General features: G+C 53.4%; 1 protein-coding gene across 1 annotated transcript in view; it reads left to right on the top strand.

Moving 5' to 3' along the window:
* The window catches only part of LOC140453925 (dynein axonemal heavy chain 6-like), a 754,975-nt gene that overhangs the window by 667,477 nt on the left and 61,466 nt on the right, over positions 1–26,032 (top strand). Inside the window, exons 41-43 of the mRNA XM_072548780.1 lie at positions 13,473–13,671; positions 14,682–14,900; positions 24,048–24,166. Coding sequence (XP_072404881.1) covers positions 13,473–13,671; positions 14,682–14,900; positions 24,048–24,166 — 537 coding nt within the window. The remainder of the gene's footprint in view (positions 1–13,472; positions 13,672–14,681; positions 14,901–24,047; positions 24,167–26,032) is intronic.

Below are 26,032 nucleotides of genomic sequence, written 5' to 3'. Positions count from 1 at the left end.
ACACAGTGAGGGTGTGGGATAGTCACAGTGAGGGTGTGGGATAGATACAGTGAGGGTGTGGAATGGTCACAGTGAGAGTGTGGGATAGACACAGTGAGGGTGTGGGATAGATACAGTGAGGGCGTGGGATAGACACTGAGGGTGTGGGATAGATACAGTGAGGGTGTGGGATAGTCACAGTGAGGGCGTGGGATAGATACAGTGAGGGTGTGGGATAGTCACAGTGAGGGTGTGGGATAGACACAGTGAGGGTGTGGGATAGACACAGTGAGGGTGTGGGATAGTCACAGTGAGGGTGTGGGATAGATACAGTGAGAGTGTGGGATAGTCACAGTGAGGGTGTGGGATAGACACAGTGAGGGTGTGGGATACACACAGTGAGAGTGTGGGATAGTCACAGTGAGGGTGTGGGATAGACACAGTGAGGGTGTGGGATAGACACAGTGAGAGTGTGGGATAGATACAGTGAGGGTGTGGGATAGATACAGTGAGGGTGTGGGATAGACACAGTGAGGGTGTGGGATAGATACAGTGAGGGTGTGGGATAGACACAGTGAGAGTGTGGGATAGATACAGTGAGGGTGTGGGATAGACACAGTGAGGGTGTGGGATAGTCACAGTCAGGGTGTGGGATAGTCACAGTGAGGGTGTGGGATAGATACAGTGAGGGTGTGGGATAGATACAGTGAGGGTGTGGGACAGATACAGTGAGGGTGTGGGATAGATACAGTGAGGGTGTGGGATAGACACAGTGAGGGTGTGGGATAGATACAGTGAGGGTGTGGGATAGACACAGTGAGGGTGTGGGATAGATACAGTGAGGGTGTGGGATAGACACAGTGAGGGTGTGGGACAGATACAGTGAGAGTGTGGGATAGATACAGTGAGGGTGTGGGATAGTCACAGTGAGGGTGTGGGATAGATACAGTGAGGGTGTGGAATGGTCACAGTGAGAGTGTGGGATAGATACAGTGAGGGTGTGGGATAGATACAGTGAGGTTTTGGGATAGTCACAGTGAGGGTGTGGGATAGTCACAGTGAGGGTGTGGGATAGACACAGTGAGGGTGTGGGATAGATACAGTGAGGGTGTGGGATAGACACAGTGAGAGTGTGGGATAGTCACAGTGAGGGTGTGGGATAGACACAGTGAGGGTGTGGGATAGATACAGTGAGGGCATGGGATAGACACAGTGAGGGTGTGGGATAGATACAGTGAGGGTGTGGGATAGACACAGTGAGAGTGTGGGATAGTCACAGTGAGGGTGTGGGATAGATACAGTAAGAGTGTGGGATAGTCACAGTGAGGGTGTGGGATAGACACAGTGAGGGTGTGGGATAGATACAGTGAGGGTGTGGGATAGACACAGTGAGAGTGTGGGATAGACACAGTGAGGGTGTGGGATAGACACAGTGAGGGTGTGGGATAGTCACAGTGAGGGTGTGGGATAGTCACAGTGAGGGTGTGGGATAGTCACAGTGAGGGTGTGGGATAGATACAGTGAGGGTGTGGGATAGATACAGTGAGGGTGTGGGATAGTCACAGTGAGGGTGTGGGATAGACACAGTGAGGGTGTGGGATAGACACAGTGAGGGTGTGGGATAGATACAGTGAGGGTGGGATAGTCACAGTGAGAGTGTGGGATTGATACAGTCAGGGCGTGGGATAGATACAGTGAGGGTGTGGGATAGACACAGTGAGGGTGTGGGATAGATACAGTGAGAGTGTGGGATAGATACAGTGAGGGTGTGGGATAGATACAGTGAGAGTGTCGGATAGATACAGTGAGGGTGTGGGATAGATACAGTGAGAGTGTGGGATAGATACAGTGAGGGTGTGGGATAGACACAGTGAGGGTGTGGGATAGTCACAGTGAGGGTGTGGGATAGATACAGTGAGAGTGTGGGATAGATACAGTGAGAGTGTGGGATAGATACAGTGATGGTGTGGGATAGACACAGTGAGGGTGTGGGATAGACACAGTGAGGGTGTGGGATAGACACAGTGAGAGTGTGGGATAGATGCAGTGAGGGTGTGGGATAGACACAGTGAGGGTGTGGGATAGATACAGTGAGGGTGTAGGATAGATACAGTGAGGGAGTGGGATAGTCACAGTGAGGGTGTGGGATAGACACAGTGAGGGTGTGGGATAGTCACAGTGAGAGTGTGGAATAGACACAGTGAGGGTGTGGGATAGATACAGTGAGAGTGTGGGATAGACACAGTGAGGGTGTGGGATAGACACAGTGAGAGTGTGGGATAGACACAGTGAGAGTGTGGGACAGATACAGTGAGGGTGTGGGATAGACACAGTGAGGGTGTGGGATAGATACAGTGAGGGTGTAGGATAGATACAGTGAGGGAGTGGGATAGTCACAGTGAGAGTGTGGAATAGACACAGTGAGGGTGTGGGATAGTCACAGTGAGAGTGTGGAATAGACACAGTGAGGGTGTGGGATAGATACAGTGAGAGTGTGGGATAGACACAGTGAGGGTGTGGGACAGTCACAGTGAGGGTGTGGGATAGTCACAGTGAGGGTGTGGGATAGATACAGTGAGGGTGTGGGATAGACACAGTGAGAGTGTGGGATAGATACAGTGAGGGTGTGGGATAGATACAGTGAGGGTGTGGGATAGACACAGTGAGGGTATGGGATAGTCACAGTGAGAGTGTGGGATAGTCACAGTGAGGGTGTGGGATAGACACAGTGAGAGTGTGGGATAGTCACAGTGAGGGTGTGGGATTGATACAGTGAGGGTATGGGATAGACACAGTGAGGGTGTGGGATAGACACAGTGAGGGTGTGGGATAGATACAGTGAGGGTGTGGGATAGACACAGTGAGGGTGTGGGATAGTCACATTGAAGGTGTGGGATAGATACAGTGAGGGTGTGGGATAGTCACAGTGAGGGTGTGGGATAGTCACAGTGAGGGTGTGGGATAGACACAGTGAGGGTGTGGGATAGACACAGTGAGGGTATGGGATAGTCACAGTGAGGGTGTGGGATAGTCACAGTGAGGGTGTGGGATAGACACAGTGAGGGTATGGGATAGATACAGTGAGGGTATGGGATAGACACAGTGAGGGTGTGGGATAGATACAGTGAGGGTGTGGGATAGTCACAGTGAGGGTGTGGGACAGTCACAGTGAGGGTGTGGGATAGACACAGTGAGGGTGTGGGATACACACAGTGAGGATATGGGATAGACACAGTGAGGGTGTGGGATAGTCACAGTGAGGGTGTGGGATAGACACAGTGAGGGTGTGGGATAGATACAGTGAGAGTGTGGGATAGTCACAGTGAGGGTGTGGGATAGTCACAGTGAGGGTGTGGGATAGATACAGTGAGGGTGTGGGATAGATACAGTGAGGGTGTGGGATAGTCACAGTGAGGGTGTGGGTTAGATACAGTGAGAGTGTGGTATAGACACAGTGAGGGTGTGGGATAGTCACAGTGAGGGTGTGGGATAGATACAGTGAGAGTGTGGGATAGATACAGTGAGGGTCTCGGATAGATACAGTGAGGGTGTGGGATAGTCACAGTGAGGGTGTGGGATAGTCACAGTGAGGGTGTGGGATAGATACAGTGAGGGTGGGATAGTCACAGTGAGGGTGTGGGATAGATACAGTGAGGGTGTGGGATAGTCACAGTGAGGGTGTGGGATAGTCACAGTGAGGGTGTGGGATAGATACAGTGAGGGTGGGATAGTCACAGTGAGGGTGTGGGATAGTCACAGTGAGGGTGTGGGATAGACACAGTGAGGGTGTGGGATAGTCACAGTGAGGGTGTGGGATAGACACAGTGAGGGTGTGGGATAGACACAGTGAGAGTGTGGGATAGTCACAGTGAGGGTGTGGGATAGACACAGTGAGGGTGTGGGATAGTCACAGTGAGGGTGTGGGATAGTCACAGTGAGGGTGTGGGATAGATACAGTGAGGGTGGGATAGTCACAGTGAGGGTGTGGGATAGTCACAGTGAGGGTGTGGGATAGACACAGTGAGGGTGTGGGATAGACACAGTGAGGGTGTGGGATAGACACAGTGAGGGTGTGGGATAGACACAGTGAGGGTGTGGGATAGTCACAGTGAGGGTGTGGGATAGATACAGTGAGGGTGTGGGATAGATACAGTGAGGGTGTGGGATAGATACAGTGAGAGTGTGGGATAGATACAGTGAGGGTCTCGGATAGATACAATGAGGGTGTGGGATAGTCACAGTGAGGGTGTGGGATAGTCACAGTGAGGGTGTGGGATAGATACAGTGAGGGTGTGGGATAGTCACAGTGAGGGTGTGGGATAGATACAGTGAGGGTGGGATAGTCACAGTGAGGGTGTGGGATAGTCACAGTGAGGGTGTGGGATAGTCACAGTGAGGGTGTGGGATAGATACAGTGAGGGTGGGATAGTCACAGTGAGGGTGTGGGATAGTCACAGTGAGGGTGTGGGATAGTCACAGTGAGGGTGTGGGATAGTCACAGTGAGGGTGTGGGATAGATACAGTGAGGGTGGGATAGTCACAGTGAGGGTGTGGGATAGTCACAGTGAGGGTGTGGGATAGTCACAGTGAGGGTGTGGGATAGATACAGTGAGGATGGGATAGTCACAGTGAGGGTGTGGGATAGTCACAGTGAGGGTGTGGGATAGTCACAGTGAGGGTGTGGGATAGATACAGTGAGGGTGGGATAGTCACAGTGAGGGTGTGGGATAGATACAGTGAGAGTGTGGGATAGATACAGTGAGGGTGGGATAGTCACAGTGAGGGTGTGGGATAGATACAGTGAGGGTGTGGGATAGACACAGTGAGGGTGTGGGATAGATACAGTGAGGGTGGGATAGTCACAGTGAGGGTGTGGGATAGATACAGTGAGGGTGGGATAGTCACAGTGAGGGTGTGGGATAGTCACAGTGAGGGTGTGGGATAGTCACAGTGAGGGTGTGGGATAGATACAGTGAGGATGGGATAGTCACAGTGAGGGTGTGGGATAGATACAGTGAGAGTGTGGGATAGATACAGTGAGGGTGTGGGATAGTCACAGTGAGGGTGTGGGATAGATACAGTGAGGGTGGGATAGTCACAGTGAGGGTGTGGGATAGATACAGTGAGGGTGGGATAGTCACAGTGAGGGTGTGGGATAGACACAGTGAGGGTGTGGGATAGATACAGTGAGGGTGGGATAGTCACAGTGAGGGTGTGGGATAGATACAGTGAGGGTGGGATAGTCACAGTGAGGGTGTGGGATAGACACAGTGAGGGTGGGATAGTCACAGTGAGGGTGGGATAGTCACAGTGAGGGTGTGGGATAGTCACAGTGAGGGTGTGGGATAGTCACAGTGAGGGTGGAATAGTCACAGTGAGGGTGTGGGATAGTCACAGTGAGGGTGTGGGATAGTCACAGTGAGGGTGTGGGATAGTCACAGTGAGGGTGTGGGATAGATACAGTGAGGGTGGGATAGTCACAGTGAGGGTGTGGGATAGTCACAGTGAGGGTGTGGGATAGTCACAGTGAGGGTGTGGGATAGACACAGTGAGGTTGTGGGATAGTCACAGTGAGGGTGTGGGATAGATACAGTGAGGGTGTGGGATAGTCACAGTGAGGGTGTGGGATAGTCACAGTGAGGGTGTGGGATAGATACAGTGAGGGTGTGGGATAGTCACAGTGAGGGTGTGGGATAGATACAGTGAGGGTGTGGGATAGTCACAGTGAGGGTGTGGGATAGTCACAGTGAGGGTGTGGGATAGTCACAGTGAGGGTGTGGGATAGATACAGTGAGGGTGTGGGATAGTCACAGTGAGGGTGTGGGATAGATACAGTGAGGGTGTGGGATAGTCACAGTGAGGGTGTGGGATAGTCACAGTGAGGGTGTGGGATAGTCACAGTGAGGGTGTGGGATAGTCACAGTGAGGGTGTGGGATAGATACAGTGAGGGTGTGGGATAGACACAGTGAGGGTGTGGGATAGTCACAGTGAGGGTGTGGGATAGATACAGTGAGGGTGTGGGATAGACACAGTGAGGGTGTGGGATAGATACAGTGAGGGTGTGGGATAGTCACAGTGAGGGTGTGGGATAGATACAGTGAGGGTGTGGGATAGTCACAGTGAGGGTGTGGGATAGTCACAGTGAGGGTGTGGGATAGTCACAGTGAGGGTGTGGGATAGATACAGTGAGGGTGTGGGATAGTCACAGTGAGGGTGTGGGATAGATACAGTGAGGGTGTGGGATAGTCACAGTGAGGGTGTGGGATAGATACAGTGAGGGTGTGGGATAGTCACAGTGAGGGTGTGGGATAGTCACAGTGAGGGTGTGGGATAGATACAGTGAGGGTGTGGGATAGACACAGTGAGGGTGTGGGATAGACACAGTGAGAGTGTGGGATAGTCACAGTGAGGGTGTGGGATAGTCACAGTGAGGGTGTGGGATAGTCACAGTGAGAGTGTGGGATAGTCACAGTGAGGGTGTGGGATAGTCACAGTGAGGGTGTGGGATAGATACAGTGAGGGTGTGGGATAGTCACAGTGAGGGTGTGGGATAGATACAGTGAGGGTGTGGGATAGTCACAGTGAGGGTGTGGGATAGTCACAGTGAGGGTGTGGGATAGTCACAGTGAGGGTGTGGGATAGTCACAGTGAGGGTGTGGGATAGATACAGTGAGGGTGTGGGATAGTCACAGTGAGGGTGTGGGATAGATACAGTGAGGGTGTGGGATAGTCACAGTGAGGGTGTGGGATAGATACAGTGAGGGTGTGGGATAGTCACAGTGAGGGTGTGGGATAGTCACAGTGAGGGTGTGGGATAGTCACAGTGAGGGTGTGGGATAGACACAGTGAGGGTGTGGGATAGACACAGTGAGAGTGTGGGATAGATACAGTGAGGGTGTGGGATAGTCACAGTGAGGGTGTGGGATAGACACAGTGAGGGTGTGGGATAGACACAGTGAGAGTGTGGGATAGATACAGTGAGGGTGTGGGATAGATACAGTGAGGGTGTGGGATAGATACAGTGAGGGTGTGGGATAGTCACAGTGAGGGTGTGGGATAGTCACAGTGAGGGTGTGGGATAGACACAGTGAGGGTGTGGGATAGTCACAGTGAGGGTGTGGGATAGACACAGTGAGGGTGTGGGATAGATACAGTGAGGGTGTGGGATAGTCACAGTGAGGGTGTGGGATAGACACAGTGAGGGTGTGGGATAGATACAGTGAGGGTGTGGGATAGTCACAGTGAGGGTGTGGGATAGATACAGTGAGGGTGTGGGATAGACACAGTGAGAGTGTGGGATAGACACAGTGAGGGTGTGGGATAGACACAGTGAGGGTGTGGGATAGACACAGTGAGGGTGTGGGATAGTCACAGTGAGGGTGTGGGATAGACACAGTGAGGGTGTGGGATAGACACAGTGAGAGTGTGGGATAGTCACAGTGAGGGTATGGGATAGACACAGTGAGGGTGTGGGATAGTCACAGTGAGGGTGTGGGATAGTCACAGTGAGGGTGTGGGATAGATACAGTGAGGGTGGGATAGTCACAGTGAGGGTGTGGGATAGTCACAGTGAGGGTGTGGGATAGACACAGTGAGGGTGTGGGATAGACACAGTGAGGGTGTGGGATAGACACAGTGAGGGTGTGGGATAGACACAGTGAGGGTGTGGGATAGTCACAGTGAGGGTGTGGGATAGATACAGTGAGGGTGTGGGATAGATACAGTGAGGGTGTGGGATAGATACAGTGAGAGTGTGGGATAGATACAGTGAGGGTCTCGGATAGATACAATGAGGGTGTGGGATAGTCACAGTGAGGGTGTGGGATAGTCACAGTGAGGGTGTGGGATAGATACAGTGAGGGTGTGGGATAGTCACAGTGAGGGTGTGGGATAGATACAGTGAGGGTGGGATAGTCACAGTGAGGGTGTGGGATAGTCACAGTGAGGGTGTGGGATAGTCACAGTGAGGGTGTGGGATAGATACAGTGAGGGTGGGATAGTCACAGTGAGGGTGTGGGATAGTCACAGTGAGGGTGTGGGATAGTCACAGTGAGGGTGTGGGATAGTCACAGTGAGGGTGTGGGATAGATACAGTGAGGGTGGGATAGTCACAGTGAGGGTGTGGGATAGTCACAGTGAGGGTGTGGGATAGTCACAGTGAGGGTGTGGGATAGATACAGTGAGGATGGGATAGTCACAGTGAGGGTGTGGGATAGTCACAGTGAGGGTGTGGGATAGTCACAGTGAGGGTGTGGGATAGATACAGTGAGGGTGGGATAGTCACAGTGAGGGTGTGGGATAGATACAGTGAGAGTGTGGGATAGATACAGTGAGGGTGGGATAGTCACAGTGAGGGTGTGGGATAGATACAGTGAGGGTGTGGGATAGACACAGTGAGGGTGTGGGATAGATACAGTGAGGGTGGGATAGTCACAGTGAGGGTGTGGGATAGATACAGTGAGGGTGGGATAGTCACAGTGAGGGTGTGGGATAGTCACAGTGAGGATGTGGGATAGTCACAGTGAGGGTGTGGGATAGATACAGTGAGGATGGGATAGTCACAGTGAGGGTGTGGGATAGATACAGTGAGAGTGTGGGATAGATACAGTGAGGGTGTGGGATAGTCACAGTGAGGGTGTGGGATAGATACAGTGAGGGTGGGATAGTCACAGTGAGGGTGTGGGATAGATACAGTGAGGGTGGGATAGTCACAGTGAGGGTGTGGGATAGACACAGTGAGGGTGTGGGATAGATACAGTGAGGGTGGGATAGTCACAGTGAGGGTGTGGGATAGATACAGTGAGGGTGGGATAGTCACAGTGAGGGTGTGGGATAGACACAGTGAGGGTGGGATAGTCACAGTGAGGGTGGGATAGTCACAGTGAGGGTGTGGGATAGTCACAGTGAGGGTGTGGGATAGTCACAGTGAGGGTGGGATAGTCACAGTGAGGGTGTGGGATAGTCACAGTGAGGGTGTGGGATAGTCACAGTGAGGGTGTGGGATAGTCACAGTGAGGGTGGGATAGTCACAGTGAGGGTGTGGGATAGTCACAGTGAGGGTGTGGGATAGTCACAGTGAGGGTGTGGGATAGTCACAGTGAGGGTGTGGGATAGATACAGTGAGGGTGGGATAGTCACAGTGAGGTTGTGGGATAGTCACAGTGAGGGTGTGGGATAGATACAGTGAGGGTGTGGGATAGTCACAGTGAGGGTGTGGGATAGTCACAGTGAGGGTGTGGGATAGATACAGTGAGGGTGTGGGATAGTCACAGTGAGGGTGTGGGATAGATACAGTGAGGGTGTGGGATAGTCACAGTGAGGGTGTGGGATAGTCACAGTGAGGGTGTGGGATAGTCACAGTGAGGGTGTGGGATAGATACAGTGAGGGTGTGGGATAGTCACAGTGAGGGTGTGGGATAGATACAGTGAGGGTGTGGGATAGTCACAGTGAGGGTGTGGGATAGTCACAGTGAGGGTGTGGGATAGTCACAGTGAGGGTGTGGGATAGTCACAGTGAGGGTGTGGGATAGATACAGTGAGGGTGTGGGATAGACACAGTGAGGGTGTGGGATTGTCACAGTGAGGGTGTGGGATAGATACAGTGAGGGTGTGGGATAGACACAGTGAGGGTGTGGGATAGATACAGTGAGGGTGTGGGATAGTCACAGTGAGGGTGTGGGATAGTCACAGTGAGGGTGTGGGATAGTCACAGTGAGGGTGTGGGATAGATACAGTGAGGGTGTGGGATAGTCACAGTGAGGGTGTGGGATAGATACAGTGAGGGTGTGGGATAGTCACAGTGAGGGTGTGGGATAGATACAGTGAGGGTGTGGGATAGTCACAGTGAGGGTGTGGGATAGTCACAGTGAGGGTGTGGGATAGTCACAGTGAGGGTGTGGGATAGATACAGTGAGGGTGTGGGATAGACACAGTGAGGGTGTGGGATAGACACAGTGAGAGTGTGGGATAGTCACAGTGAGGGTGTGGGATAGTCACAGTGAGGGTGTGGGATAGTCACAGTGAGAGTGTGGGATAGTCACAGTGAGGGTGTGGGATAGTCACAGTGAGGGTGTGGGATAGATACAGTGAGGGTGTGGGATAGTCACAGTGAGGGTGTGGGATAGATACAGTGAGGGTGTGGGATAGTCACAGTGAGGGTGTGGGATAGTCACAGTGAGGGTGTGGGATAGTCACAGTGAGGGTGTGGGATAGTCACAGTGAGGGTGTGGGATAGTCACAGTGAGGGTGTGGGATAGATACAGTGAGGGTGTGGGATAGTCACAGTGAGGGTGTGGGATAGATACAGTGAGGGTGTGGGATAGTCACAGTGAGGGTGTGGGATAGATACAGTGAGGGTGTGGGATAGTCACAGTGAGGGTGTGGGATAGTCACAGTGAGGGTGTGGGATAGTCACAGTGAGGGTGTGGGATAGACACAGTGAGGGTGTGGGATAGACACAGTGAGAGTGTGGGATAGATACAGTGAGGGTGTGGGATAGTCACAGTGAGGGTGTGGGATAGACACAGTGAGGGTGTGGGATAGACACAGTGAGAGTGTGGGATAGATACAGTGAGGGTGTGGGATAGATACAGTGAGGGTGTGGGATAGATACAGTGAGGGTGTGGGATAGTCACAGTGAGGGTGTGGGATAGTCACAGTGAGGGTGTGGGATAGACACAGTGAGGGTGTGGGATAGTCACAGTGAGGGTGTGGGATAGACACAGTGAGGGTGTGGGATAGATACAGTGAGGGTGTGGGATAGTCACAGTGAGGGTGTGGGATAGACACAGTGAGGGTGTGGGATAGATACAGTGAGGGTGTGGGATAGTCACAGTGAGGGTGTGGGATAGATACAGTGAGGGTGTGGGATAGACACAGTGAGAGTGTGGGATAGACACAGTGAGGGTGTGGGATAGACACAGTGAGGGTGTGGGATAGACACAGTGAGGGTGTGGGATAGTCACAGTGAGGGTGTGGGATAGACACAGTGAGGGTGCGGGATAGTCACAGTGAGGGTGTGGGATAGACACAGTGAGAGTGTGGGATAGACACAGTGAGGGTGTGGGATAGACACAGTGAGGGTGTGGGATAGTCACAGTGAGGGTGTGGGATAGTCACAGTGAGGGTGTGGGATAGACACAGTGAGGGTGTGGGATAGTCACAGTGAGAGTGTGGGATAGTCACAGTGAGGGTGTGGGATAGACACAGTGAGAGTGTGGGATAGTCACAGTGAGGGTGTGGGATAGATACAGTGAGGGTGTGGGATAGATACAGTGAGGGTGTGGGATAGACACAGTGAGGGTGTGGGATAGACACAGTGAGAGTGTGGGATAGACACAGTGAGGGTGTGGGATAGACACAGTGAGAGTGTGGGATAGTCACAGTGAGGGTGTGGGATAGATACAGTGAGGGTGTGGGATAGACACAGTGAGGGTGTGGGATAGACACAGTGAGAGTGTGGGATAGACACAGTGAGGGTGTGGGATAGACACAGTGAGGGTGTGGGATAGTCACAGTGAGGGTGTGGGATAGACACAGTGAGGGTGTGGGATAGACACAGTGAGGGTGTGGGATAGTCACAGTGAGGGTGTGGGATAGACACAGTGAGGGTGTGGGATAGTCACAGTGAGAGTGTGGGATAGATACAGTGAGGGTGTGGGATAGATACAGTGAGGGTGTGGGATAGTCACAGTGAGGGTGTGGGATAGTCACAGTGAGGGTGTGGGATAGACACAGTGAGGGTGTGGGATAGTCACAGTGAGGGTGTGGGATAGACACAGTGAGGGTGTGGGATAGATACAGTGAGGGTGTGGGATAGTCACAGTGAGGGTGTGGGATAGACACAGTGAGGGTGTGGGATAGATACAGTGAGGGTGTGGGATAGACACAGTGAGAGTGTGGGATAGATACAGTGAGGGTGTGGGATAGATACAGTGAGGGTGTGGGATAGATACAGTGAGGGTGTGGGATAGTCACAGTGAGGGTGTGGGATAGTCACAGTGAGGGTGTGGGATAGACACAGTGAGGGTGTGGGATAGTCACAGTGAGGGTGTGGGATAGACACAGTGAGGGTGTGGGATAGATACAGTGAGGGTGTGGGATAGTCACAGTGAGGGTGTGGGATAGACACAGTGAGGGTGTGGGATAGATACAGTGAGGGTGTGGGATAGTCACAGTGAGGGTGTGGGATAGATACAGTGAGGGTGTGGGATAGATACAGTGAGGGTGTGGGATAGACACAGTGAGAGTGTGGGATAGACACAGTGAGGGTGTGGGATAGACACAGTGAGAGTGTGGGATAGACACAGTGAGGGTGTGGGATAGATACAGTGAGAGTGTGGGATAGACACAGTGAGAGTGTGGGATAGACACAGTGAGGGTGTGGGATAGACACAGTGAGAGTGTGGGATAGTCACAGTGAGGGTGTGGGATAGACACAGTGAGAGTGTGGGATAGTCACAGTGAGGGTGTGGGATAGATACAGTGAGGGTGTGGGATAGATACAGTGAGGGTGTGGAATGGTCACAGTGAGAGTGTGGGATAGACACAGTGAGGGTGTGGAATGGTCACAGTGAGAGTGTGGGATAGACACAGTGAGGGTGTGGGATAGATACAGTGAGGGTGTGGGATAGACACAGTGAGGGTGTGGGATAGACACAGTGAGAGTGTGGGATAGACACAGTGAGGGTGTGGGATAGACACAGTGAGAGTGTGGGATAGACACAGTGAGAGTGTGGGATAGTCACAGTGAGAGTGTGGGATAGACACAGTGAGGGTGTGGGATAGACACAGTGAGAGTGTGGGATAGTCACAGTGAGGGTGTGGGATAGATACAGTGAGGGTGTGGGATAGTCACAGTGAGGGTGTGGGATAGACACAGTGAGGGTGTGGGATAGACACAGTGAGAGTGTGGGATAGTCACAGTGAGGGTGTGGGATAGTCACAGTGAGGGTGTGGGATAGTCACAGTGAGGGTGTGGGATAGATACAGTGAGGGTGTGGGATAGTCACAGTGAGGGTGTGGGATAGATACAGTGAGGGTGTGGGATAGATACAGTGAGAGTGTGGGATAGATACAGTGAGAGTGTGGGATAGATACAGTGAGGGTGTGGGATAGATACAGTGAGAGTGTGGGATAGATACAGTGAGAGTGTGGGATAGTCACAGTGAGGGTGTGGGATAGATACAGTGAGAGTGTGGGATAGACACAGTGAGGGTGTGGGATAGATACAGTGAGAGTGTGGGATAGTCACAGTGAGGGTGTGGGATAGACACAGTGAGGGTGTGGGATAGATACAGTGAGGGTGTGGGATAGATACAGTGAGAGTGTGCGTGTATTTGTGGACAGGAATGTCTTATCAGGTCCTTGTGTTTTCATGTAACGTGTTGTTGTGAACTGCAGAATCTCCTTTGTCCCAGTGCAGCCCCGATGTTCGGAGCTATTGTAGTGAAATGCTTGTGTTGTGATTTTCCAACCTGGTTGTTTCCCCCAGTTGGTGTGGTACGCCCTGTTCTCTGAGCACCAGCTCAGCTTCTCCTTCATGCTGTGTAGCAGCATCATGAGGACCAGTGATCCAGAAAGGGATGAGTTCAGTTCCATCGGTCACCTCACCGAGACCGAGTGGCAGATCTTCCTCCACTGCAGCATGTTGGCTGGCATGGTGTCTGCTCAGGATCGACTCCACAATCTCGGTAACTCAGAACAACAGGGCAAGGACAAATACCCCAGCAGTCACTCCCCAAACCAGGAGCTGGGGGGGGGGGGGGGATGATTAACCCTTTACTGCCCATTCCCGGAGGGAAGTGGGGGTGTGATTAACCCTTTACTGCCCATTCCCGAAGGGAAGTGGGGGCGTGATTAACCCTTTACTGTCCATTCCCAGAGGGAGCTGGTGGAGTGATTAACCCTTTACTGCCCATTCCCGGAGGGAAGGGGGTGTGATTAACCCTTTACTGCCCATTCCCGAAGGGAAGTGGGGGCGTGATTAACCCTTTACTGTCCATTCCCAGAGGGAGCTGGTGGAGTGATTAACCCTTTACTGCCCATTCCCGGAGGGAAGGGGGTGTGATTAACCCTTTACTGCCCATTCCCGAAGGGAAGGGGCTGTGTGATTAACCCTTTACTGCCCATTCCCGGAGGGAAGTGGGGGTGTGATTAACTCTTTACTGCCCATTCCCGAAGGGAAGTGGGGGCGTGATTAACCCTTTACTGCCCATTCCCGGAGGGAGCGATTAACCCTTTACTGTCCATTCCTGGATGGAGCTGGGGGATTGATTAACCCTTTACTGTCCATTCCCGGAGGGAGCTGGGAGAGCGATTAACCCTTTCCTGCCTATTCCCGGAGGGAGGTGGGAGAGTGGTTACCCATTTACTGTCCATTCCCGGAGGGAGCTGGGGGAGCGATTAACCCTTTACTGTCCATTCCCGGAGGGAGCTGGGGGAGCGATTAACCCTTTACTGTCCATTCCCGGAGGGAGCTGGGAGAGCGATTAACCCTTTCCTGCCTATTCCCGGAGGGAGGTGGGGGATTGATTAACCCTTTACTGTCCAATCCCGGAGGGAGTTAGTGTCCAGTTGGAGTGAATGCTCTGTGTTGGACCGTGCAGTGTTCATGCTGAGACTTGGTTTTGAATGCTGGAGTTTGTGAAGGGAAGTTGTGATTGGCCCAATCAGTTGAAGATCCCTTTTGCTCTGTTTGAAGGAGGGGACACGTGGTTTGAGCAGGGTCCTAATGCCCAGTGGATGGCGGAGAACATGTGGAAGCAGTGCCTGTACATCAATACTCAGCTCAGCTGCTTTGCCCTGCTCTGTAGATCCATCAACACCCATCCTATCCAGTGGGAAAGCTTCCGAAACTCCGAGGAACCTTATCACTTCATGAAAAGACCCTTCCACCTCCTGGGTATGGACCCAAGACAAGGTACAGTGTAGGGCCAGTGACAAACTCCCGTTCGGAATGACATGTCAGTCTAACGTTCAACACTGGGCTTTGCAATCCACTTCCTTCCTTTTCACATTCAACAGGTCATCGACAATGAGAAATGGGGAGCTGCTTGAGAGCAAACAACTAACCATGTGACTGACGGGGAGACGGACAGTGTTATACCCACAGTCTGTGACAGACGGGGAGACGGACAGTGTTATACCCACAGTCTGTGACAGACGGGGAGACGGACAGTGTTATACCCACAGTCTGTGACAGACGGGGAGAGGGACAGTGTTATACCCACAGTCTGTGACAGACGGGGAGACGGGCAGTGTTATACCCACAGTCTGTGACAGACGGGGAGACGGACAGTGTTATACCCACAGTCTGTGACAGACGGGGAGACGGACAGTGTTATACCCACAGTCTGTGACAGACGGGGAGACGGACAGTGTTATACCCACAGTCTGTGACAGACGGGGAGACGGGCAGTGTTATACCCACAGTCTGTGACAGACGGGGAGACGGACAGTGTTATACCCACAGTCTGTGACAGACGGGGAGACGGACAGTGTTATACCCACAGTCTGTGACAGACGGGGAGACGGACAGTGTTATACCCACAGTCTGTGACAGACGGGGAGACGGGCAGTGTTATACCCACAGTCTGTGACAGACGGGCAGACGAACAGTGTTATACCCACAGTCTGTTACAGACGGGGAGACGGACAGTGTTATACCCACAGTCTGTGACAGACGGGGAGACGGGCAGTGTTATACCCACAGTCTGTGACAGACGGGGAGACGGACAGTGTTATACCCACAGTCTGTGACAGACCAGGAGACGGGCAGTGTTATACCCACAGTCTGTGACAGACGGGGAGACGGGCAGTGTTATACCCACAGTCTGTGACAGACCGGGAGACGGGCAGTGTTATACCCACAGTCTGTGACAGACGGGGAGACGGGCAGTGTTATACCCACAGTCTGTGACAGACGGTGAGACGGGCAGTGTTATACCCACAGTCTGTGACTGACGGGGAGACGGACAGTGTTATCCCCACAGTCTGTCACAGACGGGAGATCGGCAGTGTTGTCCCCACAGTCTGTGACAGACCGGGAGACGGGCAGTGTTATACCCACAGTCTGTGACAGACGGGGAGACGGACAGTGTTATACCCACAGTCTGTGACAGACGGGGAGACGGGCAGTGTTATACCCACAGTCTGTGACAGACCGGGAGACGGGCAGTGTTATACACACAGTCTGTGACAGACGGGGAGACGGGCAGTGTTATACCCACAGTCTGTGACAGACGGGGAGACGGACAGTGTTATACCCACAGTCTGTGACAGACGGGGAGATGGACAGTGTTATACCCACAGTCTGTGACAGACCGGGAGACGGGCAGTGTTATACACACAGTCTGTGACCTACGGGGAGACGGGCGGTGTTATACCCACAGCCTGTGACAGACGGGGAGACGGGCAGTGTTATACCCACAGTCTGTGACGGACCGGGAGACGGGCAGTGTTATACCCACAGTCTGTGACCGACGGGGAGACAGACAGTGTTATCCCCACAGTCTGTGACAGACGGGGAGACGGACAGTGTTATACCCACAGTCTGTGACAGACGGGGAGACGGACAGTGTTATACCCACAGTCTGTGACAGACGGGGAGACGGGCAGTGTTATACCCACAGTCTGTGACAGACGGGGAGACGGACAGTGTTATCCCCACAGTCTGTGACCGACGGGGAGACGGGCAGTGTTATACCCACAGTCTGTGACCGACGGGGAGACGGGCAGTGTTATACCCACAGTCTGTGACAGACCGGGAGACGGACAGTGTTATACCCACAGTCTGTGACAGACGGGGAGACGGGCAGTGTTATCCCCACAGTCTGTCACAGACGGGAGATCGGCAGTGTTATCCCCACAGTCTGTGACAGACCGGGAGACGGACAGTGTTATACCCACAGTCTGTGACAGACGGGGAGACGGACAGTGTTATACCCACAGTCTGTGACAGACGGGGAGACGGGCAGTGTTATACCCACAGTCTGTGACAGACGGGGAGACGGACAGTGGTATACCCACAGTCTGTGACAGACCGGGAGACGGGCAGTGTTATACCCACAGTCTGTGACCTACGGGGAGACGGGCAGTGTTATACCCACAGCCTGTGACCGACGGGGAGACGGGCAGTGTTATACCCACAGTCTGTGACGGACCGGGAGACGGGCAGTGTTATACCCACAGTCTGTGACCGACGGGGAGACAGACAGTGTTATCCCCACAGTCTGTGACAGACGGGGAGACGGACAGTGTTATACCCACAGTCTGTGACAGACGGGGAGACGGACAGTGTTATACCCACAGTCTGTGACAGACGGGGAGACGGGCAGTGTTATACCCACAGTCTGTGACAGACGGGGAGACGGGCAGTGTTATACTCACAGTCTGTGACAGACCGGGAGACGGGCAGTGTTATCCCCACAGTCTGTGACCGACGGGGAGACGGGCAGTGTTATACCCACAGTCTGTGACAGACGGGGAGACGGGCAGTGTTATACCCACAGTCTGTGACAGACCGGGAGACGGGCAGTGTTATACCCACAGTCTGTGACAGACCGGGAGACGGACAGTGTTATACCCACAGTCTGTGACAGACGGGGAGACGGACAGTGTTATACCCACAGTCTGTGACAGACCGGGAGACGGGCAGTGTTATACCCACAGTCTGTGACAGACGGGGAGACGGGCAGTGTTATACTCACAGTCTGTGACAGACCGGGAGACGGACAGTGTTATCCCCACAGTCTGTGACCGACGGGGAGACGGGCAGTGTTATACCCACAGTCTGTGACAGACGGGGAGACGGGCAGTGTTATACCCACAGTCTGTGACAGACGGGGAGACGGACAGTGTTATACCCACAGTCTGTGACAGACCGGGAGACGGGCAGTGTTATACCCACAGTCTGTGACAGACGGGGAGACGGGCAGTGTTATACCCACAGTCTGTGACAGACCGGGAGACGGGCAGTGTTATACCCACAGTCTGTGACAGACGGGGAGACGGGCAGTGTTATACCCACAGTCTGTGACAGACGGTGAGACGGGCAGTGTTATACCCACAGTCTGTGACTGACGGGGAGACGGACAGTGTTATCCCCACAGTCTGTCACAGACGGGAGATCGGCAGTGTTGTCCCCACAGTCTGTGACAGACCGGGAGACGGACAGTGTTATACCCACAGTCTGTGACAGACGGGGAGACGGACAGTGTTATACCCACAGTCTGTGACAGACGGGGAGACGGGCAGTGTTATACCCACAGTCTGTGACAGACGGGGAGATGGACAGTGTTATACCCACAGTCTGTGACAGACCGGGAGACGGGCAGTGTTATACACACAGTCTGTGACCTACGGGGAGACGGGCGGTGTTATACCCACAGCCTGTGACAGACGGGGAGACGGGCAGTGTTATACCCACAGTCTGTGACGGACCGGGAGACGGGCAGTGTTATACCCACAGTCTGTGACCGACGGGGAGACAGACAGTGTTATCCCCACAGTCTGTGACAGACGGGGAGACGGACAGTGTTATACCCACAGTCTGTGACAGACGGGGAGACGGACAGTGTTATACCCACAGTCTGTGACAGACGGGGAGACGGACAGTGTTATACCCACAGTCTGTGACAGACGGGGAGACGGGCAGTGTTATACCCACAGTCTGTGACAGACGGGGAGACGGGCAGTGTTATACTCACAGTCTGTGACAGACCGGGAGACGGGCAGTGTTATCCCCACAGTCTGTGACCGACGGGGAGACGGGCAGTGTTATACCCACAGTCTGTGACAGACGGGGAGACGGGCAGTGTTATACCCACAGTCTGTGACAGACCGGGAGACGGGCAGTGTTATACCCACAGTCTGTGACAGACCGGGAGACGGACAGTGTTATACCCACAGTCTGTGACAGACGGGGAGACGGACAGTGTTATACCCACAGTCTGTGACAGACCGGGAGACGGGCAGTGTTATACCCACAGTCTGTGACAGACGGGGAGACGGGCAGTGTTATACTCACAGTCTGTGACAGACCGGGAGACGGACAGTGTTATCCCCACAGTCTGTGACCGACGGGGAGACGGGCAGTGTTATACCCACAGTCTGTGACAGACGGGGAGACGGGCAGTGTTATACCCACAGTCTGTGACAGACGGGGAGACGGACAGTGTTATACCCACAGTCTGTGACAGACCGGGAGACGGGCAGTGTTATACCCACAGTCTGTGACAGACGGGGAGACGGGCAGTGTTATACCCACAGTCTGTGACAGACCGGGAGACGGGCAGTGTTATACCCACAGTCTGTGACAGACGGGGAGACGGGCAGTGTTATACCCACAGTCTGTGACAGACGGTGAGACGGGCAGTGTTATACCCACAGTCTGTGACTGACGGGGAGACGGACAGTGTTATCCCCACAGTCTGTCACAGACGGGAGATCGGCAGTGTTGTCCCCACAGTCTGTGACAGACCGGGAGACGGACAGTGTTATACCCACAGTCTGTGACAGACGGGGAGACGGACAGTGTTATACCCACAGTCTGTGACAGACGGGGAGACGGGCAGTGTTATACCCACAGTCTGTGACAGACGGGGAGATGGACAGTGTTATACCCACAGTCTGTGACAGACCGGGAGACGGGCAGTGTTATACACACAGTCTGTGACCTACGGGGAGACGGGCGGTGTTATACCCACAGCCTGTGACAGACGGGGAGACGGGCAGTGTTATACCCACAGTCTGTGACGGACCGGGAGACGGGCAGTGTTATACCCACAGTCTGTGACCGACGGGGAGACAGACAGTGTTATCCCCACAGTCTGTGACAGACGGGGAGACGGACAGTGTTATACCCACAGTCTGTGACAGACGGGGAGACGGACAGTGTTATACCCACAGTCTGTGACAGACGGGGAGACGGGCAGTGTTATACCCACAGTCTGTGACAGACGGGGAGACGGACAGTGTTATCCCCACAGTCTGTGACCGACGGGGAGACGGGCAGTGTTATACCCACAGTCTGTGACAGACCGGGAGACGGGCAGTGTTATACCCACAGTCTGTGACAGACCGGGAGACGGACAGTGTTATACCCACAGTCTGTGACAGACGGGGAGACGGGCAGTGTTATCCCCACAGTCTGTCACAGACGGGAGATCGGCAGTGTTATCCCCACAGTCTGTGACAGACCGGGAGACGGACAGTGTTATACCCACAGTCTGTGACAGACGGGGAGACGGACAGTGTTATACCCACAGTCTGTGACAGACGGGGAGACGGGCAGTGTTATACCCACAGTCTGTGACAGACGGGGAGACGGACAGTGTTATACCCACAGTCTGTGACAGACCGGGAGACGGGCAGTGTTATACCCACAGTCTGTGACCTACGGGGAGACGGGCAGTGTTATACCCACAGCCTGTGACCAACGGGGAGACGGGCAGTGTTATACCCACAGTCTGTGACAGACCGGGAGACGGGCAGTGTTATACCCACAGTCTGTGACAGACCGGGAGACGGACAGTGTTATACCCACAGTCTGTGACAGACGGGGAGACGGACAGTGTTATACCCACAGTCTGTGACAGACCGGGAGACGGGCAGTGTTATACCCACAGTCTGTGACCTACGGGGAGACGGGCGGTGTTATACCCACAGCCTGTGACCGACGGGGAGACGGGCAGTGTTATACCCACAGTCTGTGACGGACCGGGAGACGGGCAGTGTTATACCCACAGTCTGTGACCGACGGGGAGACAGACAGTGTTATCCCCACAGTCTGTGACAGACGGGGAGACGGACAGTGTTATACCCACAGTCTGTGACACACGGGGAGACGGACAGTGTTATCCCCACAGTCTGTGACCAACGGGGAGACGGGCAGTGTTATACCCACAGTCTGTGACAGACCGGGAGACGGGCAGTGTTATACCCACAGTCTGTGACAGACCGGGAGACGGACAGTGTTATACCCACAGTCTGTGACAGACGGGGAGACGGACAGTGTTATACCCACAGTCTGTGACAGACCGGGAGACGGACAGTGTTATACCCACAGTCTGTGACAGACCGGGAGACGGGCAGTGTTATACCCACAGTCTGTGACAGACGGGGAGACGGGCAGTGTTATACTCACAGTCTGTGACAGACCGGGAGACGGGCAGTGTTATCCCCACAGTCTGTGACCGACGGGGAGACGGGCAGTGTTATACCCACAGTCTGTGACAGACGGGGAGACGGGCAGTGTTATACCCACAGTCTGTGACAGACCGGGAGACGGGCAGTGTTATACCCACAGTCTGTGACAGACCGGGAGACGGACAGTGTTATACCCACAGTCTGTGACAGACGGGGAGACGGACAGTGTTATACCCACAGTCTGTGACAGACCGGGAGACGGGCAGTGTTATACCCACAGTCTGTGACAGACGGGGAGACGGGCAGTGTTATACTCACAGTCTGTGACAGACCGGGAGACGGACAGTGTTATCCCCACAGTCTGTGACCGACGGGGAGACGGGCAGTGTTATACCCACAGTCTGTGACAGACGGGGAGACGGGCAGTGTTATACCCACAGTCTGTGACAGACCGGGAGACGGGCAGTGTTATACCCACAGTCTGTGACAGACGGGGAGACGGGCAGTGTTATACCCACAGTCTGTGACAGACCGGGAGACGGGCAGTGTTATACCCACAGTCTGTGACAGACGGGGAGACGGGCAGTGTTATACCCACAGTCTGTGACAGACGGGGAGACGGGCAGTGTTATACCCACAGTCTGTGACAGACGGGGAGACGGACAGTGTTATCCCCACAGTCTGTGACAGACGGGGAGACGGACAGTGTTATCCCCACAGTCTGTGACCGACGGGGAGACGGGCAGTGTTATACCCACAGTCTGTGATAGACCGGGAGACGGGCAGTGTTATACCCACAGTCTGTGACAGACGGGGAGATGGACAGTGTTATACCCACAGTCTGTGACAGACCGGGAGACGGGCAGTGTTATACCCACAGTCTGTGACAGACGGGGAGACGGACAGTGTTATCCCAACAGTCTGTGACCGATGGGGAGACGGGCAGTGTTATACCCACAGTCTGTGACAGACCGGGAGACGGACAGTGTTATCCCCACAGTCTGTGACCGACGGGGAGACGGGCAGTGTTATACCCACAGTCTGTGACAGACCGGGAGACGGGCAGTGTTATACCCACAGTCTGTGACAGGCGGGGAGACGGACAGTGTTATACCCACAGTCTGTGACAGACGGGGAGACGGGCAGTGTTATCCCCACAGTCTGTGACAGACCGGGAGACGGGCAGTGTTATACCCACAGTCTGTGACAGACCGGGAGACGGGCAGTGTTATACCCACAGTCTGTGACCGACGGGGAGACGGGCAGTGTTATACTCACAGTCTGTGACAGACCGGGAGACGGGCAGTGTTATCCCCACAGTCTGTGACAGACCGGGAGACGGGCAGTGTTATACCCACAGTCTGTGACAGACCGGGAGACGGGCAGTGTTATACCCACAGTCTGTGACAGGCGGGGAGACGGACAGTGTTATACACACAGTCTGTGACAGGCGGGGAGACGGACAGTGTTATACCCACAGTCTGTGACAGACGGGGAGACGGGCAGTGTTATCCCCACAGTCTGTGACAGACCGGGAGACGGGCAGTGTTATACCCACAGTCTGTGACAGACGGGGAGACGGGCAGTGTTATACCCACAGTCTGTGACAGACGGGGAGACGGGCAGTGTTATACCCACAGTCTGTGACAGACCGGGAGACGGGCAGTGTTATACCCACAGTCTGTGACAGACGGGGAGACGGGCAGTGTTATACCCACAGTCTGTGACAGACGGGGAGACGGGCAGTGTTATACCCACAGTCTGTGACAGACGGGGAGACGGGCAGTGTTATCCCCACAGTCTGTGACAGACGGGGAGACGGGCAGTGTTATACCCACAGTCTGTGACAGACGGGGAGACGGACAGTGTTATCCCCACAGTCTGTGACAGACGGGGAGACGGGCAGTGTTATACCCACAGTCTGTGACAGACGGGGAGACGGGCAGTGTTATACCCACAGTCTGTGACAGACCGGGAGACGGGCAGTGTTATACCCACAGTCTGTGACAGACGGGGAGACGGGCAGTGTTATACCCACAGTCTGTGACAGACGGGGAGACGGGCAGTGTTATACCCACAGTCTGTGACAGACGGGGAGACGGACAGTGTTATCCCCACAGTCTGTGACAGACCGGGAGACGGACAGTGTTATACCCACAGTCTGTGACAGACGGGGAGACGGACAGTGTTATCCCCACAGTCTGTGACCGACGGGGAGACGGGCAGTGTTATACCCACAGTCTGTGACAGACCGGGAGACGGGCAGTGTTATACCCACAGTCTGTGACAGACGGGGAGACGGACAGTGTTATACCCACAGTCTGTGACAGACCGGGAGACGGACAGTGTTATCCCCACAGTCTGTGACAGACCGGGAGACGGGCAGTGTTATACCCAGCTGGGAATGGGAGTGATGTGCTCGGAATGTGAGTGTGTGTTGGGAATGGGAGCGAGAGCTGGAAATGGGAGTGAGAGCTGGGAATGTGTGTGACAGGTGAGAATCTGAGTGGGAGCTGTGATTGGCAGTCGGAACTGGGATTGGGAGTGCGAGCTGGGATTGGGAGTGGGAGCTGCGATTTGGTGTAAGAGCTGGGATTGGGAGTGGGAGCTGGGATTGGGAGTGGGAGCTGGGATTGGGAGTGGGAGCTGCGATTTGGTGTAAGAGCTGGGATTGGGAGTGGGAGCTGGGATTGGGAGTGGGAGCTGGGATTGGGAGTGGGAGCTGCGATTTGGTGTAAGAGCTGGGATTGGGAGTTAGAGCTGGGAATGGGTTTGAGAGCTGGGATTGGCAGTGGGAGCTGGGATTGGCAGTGGGAGCTGGGATTGGCAGTGGGAGTGGCCCCTGTTTTTGCTGGGATCGAGCTCCTGACTCTGTCGGACTGACCCAGTGTGATGTTTCCTGTTTTCCCATCCTGTGTAGGTTCTCCCCAGATCAGCAGGGCATTGGATTCTGATCAGCATCAATCAGAGGAGCACAGGCAACTGCTGGATTCCATCTTCCCTTGGGAAAGCCTGACCTCATTCCAGTCTCTCATTTTGGTGAGTTGTTTGCCTGAATTCAGATGAGGAATACAACAGAATGCCTGGGATGAAATCTCACTGAACGCTGGTGGGCAGAACAGGAGCTGGGAAGGTACCTATCCCCATTGGAGAATCCAGGACCACTCTCCTTCTAACTGAGTGTTACTGAACACAACGATCCATCCAGAGGGAGGGTCACATTCAACTTGAACTGCTAACTCTGCCTGTGTCTCTCTGTCTCACTCTCTCCCTCTCTCTGTAATCCAAGATGGAGGACGGGAAAAATTTCTGGCTGTAAGAGCTGCTCCTTTTTTTTGAGGTATTTTAGGTGTTGGAGGTGATTTCCTCGAATTCCAGGAGCAGCAATTACTGTATTATCTGTGTTTTGGAACTTTGGGAGAAAAAAATCAAAACAACAGCCGTTTAAAAGGAAGAAGAGCAGACAATGGAAGCACATGGTGAGGTCAGTGCGAGAGAGAGAGAGAACCTGCACAGTTACCGCCTTTGAATTTGTGTATTGTTGGACATCGGAGTGCATCTGGGAAAATTAACAAACAGTGAAATACACAACTAAATCTTGGAGGAACTGTTGGGCGAAGGTCACAGCACAGAATCAGATAAGTTAATTGTTGTTTTAAGTCTGTCCAAGAGAAAGGCTGCAGTAGTGAGTATAGTGGATTCTTTCTTGATTATATGTTTTTGGAGATAAGTCTCTTGGTTAAACTTTAAACATAAGCCATAGCTATTAATTTAACTTGGGGCAGTGTTTTGTAGAGGAATAAGACGGTGTTATTTTCTGGGTCTGTAGATTGTGAAGGAGCAAAAATGGCCTTTGCAGTGATATGTACTACTTGTCAGATGTGGGACTTTAAAGAGAGTTTAAAGGTTACTGCGGATTATATCTGCCATAAAATGCTGTTGGATGTGAATCTTATCAGATCGAGTGGATCGGTTGGAGAGACCAATAGAAGCGATGAGGAATTTGCAACAGCAACAGTATGTGATGGATGGCAGTTATGGGAAAAGGGGGAAAGTCTCAGTTACCGTCACATAGATGGGTTAACTTCAGGAAGGGTAGGAGAGGTAGGCAATTAGGGCAGGAGTCTTTTGTGGATATACCCATTTCAAACAAGTATGCTGTTTTGGAAAATGTAGGGGGTGATGGATTCTCAGGGGAATGTAGCACAAACAGCCAAGTTTCTGGTATTGAGACTGACTCTAATGCAACGAGGGGTACGTCGGCTTCCAAGAGATCAATTGTGTTAAGGGATTCTGTAGTTAGCGGTATAGACAGACTATTCTGTGGCCAGCAGAGAAAAAGCAGAATGGTGTGTTGTTTCCCTGGCGCCAGGATCAAGGATGTCTCCGAGACGGTGCAGAATGTTCTCACCGTCGAGAGGGGCCAACAGGAGGTCATTGTCCACATTGGAACCAACGACATTGGAAGGGAAAAGATTGAGACTCTGGAGGGAGATTACAGAGAGTTAGGCAGACATTTAAAAAGGAGGGTCTCAAGGGTAGTAATATCTGGATTACTCCCAGTGCTGTGAGCTAGTGAGGGCAGGAATAGGAGGCTAGAGCAGATGAATGCATGGCTGAGGAGCTGGTGTATGGGAGAAGGATTCACATTTTTGGATCACTGGAATCTCTTTTGGGGTAGAAGTGACCTGTACAAGAAGGACGGAATGCACCGAAATTGGAAGGGGACTAATTGGAAGGGGAAATTTGCTAGAACTGCTCGGGAGGATTTAAACTAGTAAGGTGGGGGGGTGGGACCCAGGGAGATAGTGTAGGGGGTAGTGTAATTTTTAAACGGTTAGCTGCCTTTTAGTCTTTTCTACCTCATAGTAAACACAAGCAGACACTCGAAACTGTTGCCGGACC

This window comes from Chiloscyllium punctatum, chromosome 3 (assembly GCF_047496795.1).
Source record: "Chiloscyllium punctatum isolate Juve2018m chromosome 3, sChiPun1.3, whole genome shotgun sequence".
Taxonomy (NCBI): Eukaryota; Metazoa; Chordata; class Chondrichthyes; order Orectolobiformes; family Hemiscylliidae; genus Chiloscyllium; species Chiloscyllium punctatum.
Note: the sequence above shows the minus strand (reverse complement) of the source record. Positions and strands in the feature narration are given on the sequence as shown.